Here is a 9155-nt window from a genome sequence, read left to right as displayed (position 1 = left end):
CTAAACAAGGACCTTTTATATTCACCCTTTTTCGTTTTTATTGGGACCTTTAATGAATAGGGACCTGGGTCAATCTTCTATAACTTCTTCCTACCGGGAAGCAGTAGCGTTTGAATCCTTCATTAGGCGCATGAAATGTTATTGGAATGATAGAAGAGGATGAGTGGTGGTGGAATGCTGTCCCTGATGCCCCAATTTTTGGTGAGGGATTGGTATTCCTGTAACAAAAGCTGGTTTATGGTTTGCTTAGAGATTTTTTTGTATCTGGTCTTGAATGAATCTAATGACACAGGGGGCAAACATTAACAGAAGGTCTATGACAAGAAGAGGGGTCAGGAAAGGAAGCGCCCACTGGAGAAGGGGGTTATTTAGCTGCCATCCTTCTGTAGAGAGAGCTGTTGTTTCCCATGTTCAAGGTTCTGTTGGAATTGTTTTATCTTGTCCCTTACTATACCAGATTGATTGACATAAAAATAGCATTCCTTCTGTAGATACCAAGTCCGCCTTTTCTGGCCATAAAAAGATCAAGGCCCCTTCAATTCTGCAGAACCACAGCAGCTAAAGAATCAAGCTGGGATTGTATGGTTAGTATGGTTTGGGCAAGTTGCTATAAGTCTTCTAGAAATTGGAATGATAATTCCTAAAAATGGTACCCCTGGGAGGTGAGTGCAGAGTAAGGAAGGAGGGCAAAAATTAAAAAGAGAAGATGGTACTCATGGTTCTGCAGTGTCCTCGTGGTCCTCAGAGACCGAAGGAAGATTGGGGGTTCTGGCCTTGGAGAAACACAGTCTGAGAAGGCCTGTGGGCATCACTGTATAAAAGGGTGGGGAAAACCACCCTTTCAAATGGGAATTATAAACCCAATATGGGAGGCCCTCAAGGTGGGCCGCTGAGGGAGTGATAAGAATGACCTAAAAGAGTCCAGTTATTTTTGTGGAGAGTTGTGAGGAGAAAGGGAGCCTGTTTGGGGAGTTAAAAAGTACCAGGTTGCCAGGAGACAGAGTGGGAGAAGGGGAAGAGGCAGAACTAGGCTTTGCCAAAACAGCATTACTGTATTGTCAAAGAAGGTTCCTAATGTATGCCAGAAGGGGCCAGAAAAGATAATGAGCAAGGGTAGTAGAGAATCAGAGGTTGGTGAGCTGAGCAGGGAGATAGGCCATCCATATAGAAGCTCGAAAGGGGAGATGTCGCAGTCTGGCTGGGCACAAAATCACCAGCCACTCAAGCAGGAACAAACTTTATTTTTGAAACTGCCGCCAATGCCCGTACGCTCCCAGGAAAATTGCCGACCGACCCACACGGTGTTCTCCGGACCCCGACAGGAAGTCCTTCCTCCGGAATTCCCTCCTACTGAACTTCCCCAACTAATGGGAACTCTCCAGGAGTCCCGGCCGAGATGGGCAGCAAGAGTCTTATATCCATAAGAATGCAGATCTTAACATAATCATATCATCTCAATGGCTTGCTGGTGTCATCTTTCAACCAAAAATGCCATGCATCATACTGCTTGGCTATGGCTCTTAGCAGGGAGATGTTGAGTGGCTTCCTTGGGAGGGCTCATAACCTAAGAGCCAAAGGAAGGAGTTTAGTCTAATCTGAATGTAATTCAAGGGATAGTTTAGTGAGAATGTTCTTCAAGGTCTGGTTGGTACATTTACCTTGCCAGAGGAATGAGGATGGTAGGGTATATGAAAATGCCAGGAGATGTTGAGTGCCTTAGCTACAGACCATGAAACATGGGAAGTAAATTCAGGACCATTATCAGACTGGATTGAGGAGGAGAGGTCAAATCAGGGAAGAATGTGTTCAACGAGGGTGTTGACCAACATAGTGGCACATTTATTGGTTGTAGGAAAATCCTCCATCCATCCTGAGAAGGCGTCAACAAGTATTCAGAGAAATTTGTACTACTTGACTGGGGGCATATGGGTGAAATCCAGCTGCCAATCAGAGCAAGAGAGATGTCCTCTTGCCTGGTGTAAAAAGAAGGCAGGTGGGCAGAGATTGGAGGTGGGATTGGTTTTTTGGCAGATTTCAGCAGAGAGGGTAGAGAGAAATTATAGGTCCTCTGGAGAGAGAGAGTTTAAGGTGAGAGAGTTTAACCTCTTCTTTAAAATTGAAATTAGGAGCCTAAAGATATTAGTTGGAATTTATAATACTTAAAAGTGGACTTGGTATGAAAGAAGCCTAACTCAGTTTGCTTAAAAGACATCTTTTATACAACTCCACCTTTTTTCCCATTCCAAGGATATTAGCTTCTTATGGTTGCTATAACAAGTTACTTTACCACTATTAGAGTTCTATGAGGTCAGAACATCTGTCTCATTGGGCTAAAACCGAGTTGTTAGCTTTCCTTTCTGGAGACTCCAGCAGAGGATCAGTTTCTTTGCCTTTTCCATCTTCCATAGGTCACTCACATTCCTTGATTCCTGGAACCTTCCTCCATTTTCAAAGCCAGTATATGTATATTTTTAAATGAAAGGCTTATTTTCTTTATATTTTAGAGTCTGTACATATGACCAGTCACCCCACATCTACCTATTATCTACATGCCTCATTGGCACAGATTAGGTCACAAAGCATCACAACAGGACCCTGCAATTCCCTCAAGCAACAAAAATAACAAATTATAAATTCTACTCATTGCACTAATCTTACTAAATCAGTAAATATTACCACCATAGGAAAATGCATTTTAAAAAGTATTAAACAAAAAGGTTGCATGCTTAAACCATGGTTAAAAGGGCCATTAGAACTGTTCATTTCAAAGTATTGTATTCAGTTCTTCAGAATCATTTTAATTGCTGTCGAATTTTTATTAAAATATAAAATAGATTTTTCTTTATTTTTGTTTTGTGGTACTAGGAATTGAGCCCAGGAACTCCAATATGCTAAGCAAGTGCTGTGCCACTGGGCTCCACCCCCAGCCCTTTTTATCTTTTGAGACTGGCTCTTGCCAAATTGCAGAGGCTGGGCTCCAACTTGCCATCTCCCTGCCTCAGCTTCCCTAGTTGCTGGAATTTGAGGAATGCGCCACCCTGTCCAGTCCCACAGGTTGTTTTTTTTTTTGTTTTTTGTTTTTTTTTTTTTTGGAGGTGGCTACTGAAGGATTTAAGAAAAATGCTGATTAGAGTACTACATACCAAAAGTAGGCGAGTTTCAGTAGACTATGGGGTAACTTCGTTTTTTTCTGTCTCTTCCATATTTTCACTAGTGAAAATACAGCACTTTTATAACATTAAAAACGAAAGAAAAAAAGAATCATCAACACAATGGTTGACGGTATCAAAAAGATCCAGACATCTGTAGTTATAAGGCCTGATTTGTAGGGTAGTGTATGGTTTCTGAAGTCTCAGACACCTAAGTGACAAAGGTCTTGTTTTTCAACACTTCCATCCAAAGTGTAGTGATTAAATGTTGTCTGATAAATAAAACTTATTTAAAAATGAATGTGAACCTTTTCTGGACATCTACCATCATTTTTCTTCAGCTGGAAAATTTTAGAGCCTCCTCACTGACACGAACTCGCAACATTTCCTCGCATTTGTGGTGGCCCAGGACCACCTGCGCCCCCCACCCGGCCGCGTGCACACGCCACTCTGCGATGGGGCCTTTGGCAGTGGGGATTTGGGACGTAACCTGTGCAGGCCGAGCGGGTGCCCCAAAGGCCGGCCCTACAGGGAGCCTGGGCAGCGGCGCCCAGGGTCGGGATCTGGTCGGCGCCGCAGCCGGCTCTGCCCGCGAGCCGAGCCTGGGCCCGGAGGGGGAGCCGCGCTGGGGGCGGCAGCGGGGCGGGGGCGGGAGCCTGGCGGCAGCTCCAGAGCCCGTGGGGGAGGAGCGGCGGCGGTACAGCTGCTGTGGCGACCGACGCGAGGCAGTGGCAGAGGAGACCCACCCCTGTCCACATGGACAGTCGCGAGGGCCTCCGCTGATGCATTCACGGCTGGGCGGGGTGGGCGGACGGCCGTAGCGGCGGCGGCTGCAGAAGGAGCGAGTGATCCGGAGGCGCCTGACGGTCACGGAGACCTAGCCGCCCCGGCGCGGCGGGTGCGGCCATTTTACGGCCTGGGACGGAGGGAGGCGTGTTTGAGTGCTCGCCCTCCTTCTCCCTTCCTGGGGGCCCGCGGCTGAGCGAAGCGTCCCTGGCGGCCTGGGTGGGCGGTGGATGGGGAGTCGTGGGCCGAGAGGAACTAGGCCCGGGAAGCGCCGTCGCCGTCGTCGCCGCTCACGTTCCCCCCGGAGGAGCCTGAGGAAAAGCCCAGGCCGCTGGCCTCGCTATCGCCCGTCAGTCTGCGGATAGGCCCGGTAGCGCCTGGCCTGCTTTTGTGTAGGCCCGTTTGGAGGTGGGAGCGCCGCCTGCCTGCCGGCTGAGCCCGAGGCCCGCAACCCTGCGGCGGCTACCCTCCTACGGCGCGGCCCCTCATCCCGGCGAGCACGGCGGCGGTGTGGGCCATGGATTAAGAAGGAGGCGGCGTGGGAGGAGGAAGATGGCGGCCGGCAAGAGCGGCGGCAGCGCTGGGGAGATTACTTTTTTGGAAGGTACGTCTGTTTCGGCCTTTGCGGGGAGGGTAGGGGAACGTGGCCCCCGGGGACTCCGGATAATCAGTTACTTGCGCTAGGTGGGTGTGGGGGCGGCGGAGTGCGAGGGGTGGGCCAGGGCGGAGAGGGAATGTGCCGCGGAGGCGCCGGGTTCGAGACTGCCGGGGCGCGGGGCTTGGCCGCCCCAGTTCGAGGCGGCGCGGGTGGATCGGGCTGCGAGCCCGAGTTTGTGGGCGTCTTTCCGAGAGTTCGCACAGAAGTCTTTGACATTTAAAAAAATTTTTTTTTTCTTCTGACGGTTGCCTAAGATAAGAGCAGACTGTACTGGGGTTTTGTTGGCGTTCGTGGAAAGTTTCGAATTGCCGAGGTTGTGTGGAATTGGGGGCCGCGCGTGGGGAGCGGAGAGGTATTTTGGTCTTAAATACCCATCCGTGTGTTCCACGGAGCTTCGGGCTTCCTTTTGCAACCGGCGTTCAGATTAGGCCTGGCTGTGTCCTGTAGTCTTAGGAAATGTTTTTTTTTTTTTTTTTTTTTTTTTTTTTTTGCTAAACATATTTTCTAAAATAATTTATTTGGAGAAAGAGATTGAGGTTCACAGTGTCGGTTTTGAAACAGTCACTAAAGCTAATAGACGAAGTTTAGGTGTTTCCATTTTGATTCACTTGTGAGGAAAAGTTAAACATTTACTGTTAGTGACTCTACTAGTCTTAAGAAAAGCTGTTTTCGTTGGGGATGGTGTTAGTGGGTAACCATTGGCTTATTGCCCGTGTATATAAGGACTCTCAAAATACGGCTGAATTTCGTTATAGTTGTGGACCAAGAACTTAAATGTTCAAGTTACTTAATTGACTAAGGGTTCAGTATTTACACTGGTAATCGAATTTGTAAATATATTTAGGGAAATGAGTCTGTACTGTATGTAATTTTAAAAAATAATTACTCTGTATAATTTTTTACTTTTAAAAATGGAATATGTAGAAGTGATAACTTTTTAAAATAACTAGAAGCATTACTGAATTTTGAAAGTACAATTTAATTTAAAATTAAGCAAGATCCTTAGTGGTAGCAGGGGGAGTTGGGATGGATGTGACTTGTATACTGCTTTAACAGCATACAGTTACGGGAACACTTAGTACTCAATAGTAGTCTAACGAATGAGTAAAGGCTGATAGAGGTGGAGAAAAGAAATTTGCTTAATTCTTCCTACTTGCATATAGAAGTGAAAAAGTCTTAACCTTTGATGTGCAGGTCAGCCTTAGAAATTCCTAGTAAGAAGATAATGCGGTGGTGGGGGGGGCTGGGGTTGTGGCTCAGTGGTAGAGTGCTCACCTAGCATGTGTGAGGCCCTGGGTTACATCCTCAGCACCACATAAAGATAAATAAATAAAGGCATTCTGTCCATCTACAACTTAAAAAAAGTAGAAGATAATGCTTGTGAATTTTTATGAGTTCATTTCCTATTATCCATCCTAGTTTGGGCAGTATATGTACCTGTCAAGAGAATGAGAGTGGTTTTTGTGTTAACAGGTCAATGATATGTGTGTTATTTTTTGTTTTGTTTTGAAGTAGGAAATTGAAGAGATGATTTAGGTATTAATTCGGTATGCAGATTATACTTTTGTGTCAAAGTAAGTTTCTGGCTTCTATAGGCTCACTTTAGTTCTGATTGGATGAACATGAGGAGGATAAAAGTAACACAAAGGTAACATGTAACAGAGCTGATGGGAATTTGAAACTATTGCTTTTAGTTTATTCTAATTAGGTCTATTAATATACAGGTGAGATAAATTAGAGTTTCACCTTATGTCATTCAACATTTTCTAAATAAACAAATACTATTTAGTCCTACTTCTAATACTAGTAGTAGTACTAATTTTCCATGATTTTTTTGGTTTCTCACACTTTTATTTTTTGTTATTTATTTATTTATTTTTTTAATATTTATTTTTTTTTAGTTTTCCGCAGACACAACATCTTTGTTTGTATGTGGTGCTGAGGATCGAACTGGGGCCTCACGCATGCCAGGCGAGCGCGCTACCGCTTGAGCCACATCCCCAGCCCCAAAGAAGCAGAACTTTTACAAGTTTCCACTATCTGTTTAATATTTATTGTTTTAGTTTTCGGTGGACACAACATCTTTATTTATATGTGGTGTTGAGGATCGAACCCAGCACTGAGCGCATGCCAGTCACACTTTTAGTAATGAAATACTTTACTGTAATTTGCATATATTTTGTACTACCGTGTTTAAAGATTTCTAAATGTTTTCCCACAAGTTTTTAGATTTTAACATTAAAACATCTACACATTACACTTGGTGTTCTTTCCAACAGAGCTCTTCAAAAACTGAAGTAGGTTTTCATTCACTCATCAAATATTTATAGTAGCCTACTCTGCTAGGCACTGTATCAAGTTAAATACAACAGTGCATAAGATAGTCAAGATCCTTGCCTTCATAGAACTTTAATTTTAGTGGGAAAAACTGTCAGTAAACAAGTAAAAAATAATCCATTTAGAGCAGTCTTTTTTCATATAGTTCACTTTTTCACTTTAGTCAGGTCTGCTCAGACCTGACAATCTAAAAGTGTCAATAGTGCCACATATGCTCATGGGCACATGTACAAATGTGGCATTACTTTTACTGTTTTACTTTTCATGTCAGCCCTCATCGCATGATAAGTTTATTTCTTCCCATTTTTCTATACTACTAAAATATAAGCTCTATACTACCATATTTATCTCTTTAATGTCATATATCTGGCACTACCTGGAATGTGTTTGTTATTGATGAAATAAACCAGATTATAACTGTTATAAAGGCTGTGGGAAAAGGTACAAAGTAGTGGTCCATAAGCTGTTTTACAGTATTCAAGTAAAGGAGAGGCATCATTGAAGAGGTGATGCTGACCACCTTGACTATGAAACACTTCCAAGGGGATGATAGGTGTAAAGGCTCAAAGATGATATATAGTTCTATTCATTAAATAAAATGGAACTGATTATGACTGAAATGTAGCAAACCAAGGAGAGAGTGATGTAAGAGGCAAGAGATCTATCGTGCAGGCTAGTGAGTTTTTTTTTTTTTCGTTCTAGGCATTGGGAAGTCATTTTTAGAATTTGGGGCAGTGGGGGTACCATGATATTTATGTTTTTTAAAAATCACTGACTTCTCTATGTGGAATAAGAGAAGAGCAAGAGTAGCAGTAGGGAGATAAGTTAGAACATTGTAGCAGTCTAGAAGTGGTGCTAGCTTGAAGTATTGCCATGGTAGCAGTGGAGATTGGGGAAAAAATTGAAAATACATTTGAATGTAGAGTTTGTAAGACAGAATGGATTGTAGATTGTATATAATGGATTGCAGAGTAAAGGAGAAATCAGTAAGGTTTTGGCTTGAGGTGTTGGGAGATAATGCCATTTACTTTGGTGAGTGCAAAGAGGAGTTAGCATTGCTTGATCATCCAAAGTTTGAGGAGCTATATGACCTTTGCTCCAAAATATATTTTGCTTCCTTATAACTACTAAGTAGAATTTTTTTTTCCTTATATGACTTTTTTTAGGGAAAAGGAGACTTACTGCCTACTCTTGTACATTCTTTGTTTTGTTTGTATATTATCACACTAAAATTGTATGAATTTTATTGGGCCATGGGTTGTTCAATTTATTTATCTAATTAGCTTTTTTCTTTTGGGCTCATTTCTTTTGCATCTGTTTACTTACTGTTGTCTCATAGCTTTTTCCCACTTATGATAGATGGTTTTACCAGTTTTCTCATTATTCATTCAATAGATATTTGTTTAGCACCTGTTATGTTACAGGCACTGCACTGTGAGGCACATGGTGAGGGGGAAGAAAGGGTTCTCCATAGAATTTCCAGTATGGTGAGAAAAGTCAATAATCAAACAATTACTTGTAAAATTAAAACCATCAAATATATATATAAAATGTTTATTTTTTAGCTGGACACAATATCTTTATTTTATTTGTTTTTATGTGGTGCTGAGGATGGAACCCAGGGCCTCACACATGCTAGGTGAGTGCTCTACCACTGAGCCACAACCCCAGCCCCAAACCATCATGTTTTAAGAATTAATGATAGTTGTTTAAAATAGAATTTGACCTAATCAGGGTGATTTGAAAGATGAATAGGAGAAGGGGAAGTAGTGAGATAAGAGCTTTCCAGGCAGAGGGAATAAAATAGGAGTGTGGCATATTAGGGGAACTAAGAAAGGGCAATATGGTCCTAGCAAAAGAATGGTGCAATATGAAGCTAAAGGGACATCATCAGAATTGCTGCAAAAAAGGTCACCCGAAGATAGCCTTAGAGGGTCAACAGATTATCAGGGAAACCAGTTAGGAGATGCTTGCAGTGTAGGGCAAAGATGATGATAGCTAGCTTGTTCTAATAATTTTTTTTTAAATATTTTCCCACTTTTCTCCTCTATGGGAGCTCCAACAAGTCTTATTTTTTCTCATGTTAGATCTTTTTGTACTGTACTTGTTGATATCTAGCTTTCTTTCCTGTTGCCTTTTTTCTACCATCTGAATTGCTTTACCTCTATTTTCTCCCATTTTTTTCTTGAAAATTTTTTTTCTACTTTCCCTTCCTAGGGTACATA

The 9155-nt window shown here is 42.8% G+C and overlaps 1 protein-coding gene across 3 annotated transcripts in view; it reads left to right on the top strand.

Annotated features, from left to right (window-relative positions):
- The first annotated feature begins 3845 nt into the window (after positions 1-3845).
- The window catches only part of Senp6 (SUMO specific peptidase 6), a 108368-nt gene continuing 103058 nt past the window's right edge, over positions 3846-9155 (top strand). For all 3 annotated transcript variants that reach the window (XM_076858484.2, XM_076858483.2, XM_076858482.2), the window contains exon 1: positions 3846-4539. Coding sequence is in view for 2 of the 3 variants with exons in the window: in XM_076858483.2 (XP_076714598.2) it covers positions 4488-4539 (52 nt within the window). In the remaining variant the exon portion in view is untranslated. The remainder of the gene's footprint in view (positions 4540-9155) is intronic.

This window comes from Callospermophilus lateralis, chromosome 6, assembly GCF_048772815.1.
Source record: "Callospermophilus lateralis isolate mCalLat2 chromosome 6, mCalLat2.hap1, whole genome shotgun sequence".
Lineage (NCBI taxonomy): Eukaryota > Metazoa > Chordata > Mammalia > Rodentia > Sciuridae > Callospermophilus > Callospermophilus lateralis.
Note: the sequence above shows the minus strand (reverse complement) of the source record. Positions and strands in the feature narration are given on the sequence as shown.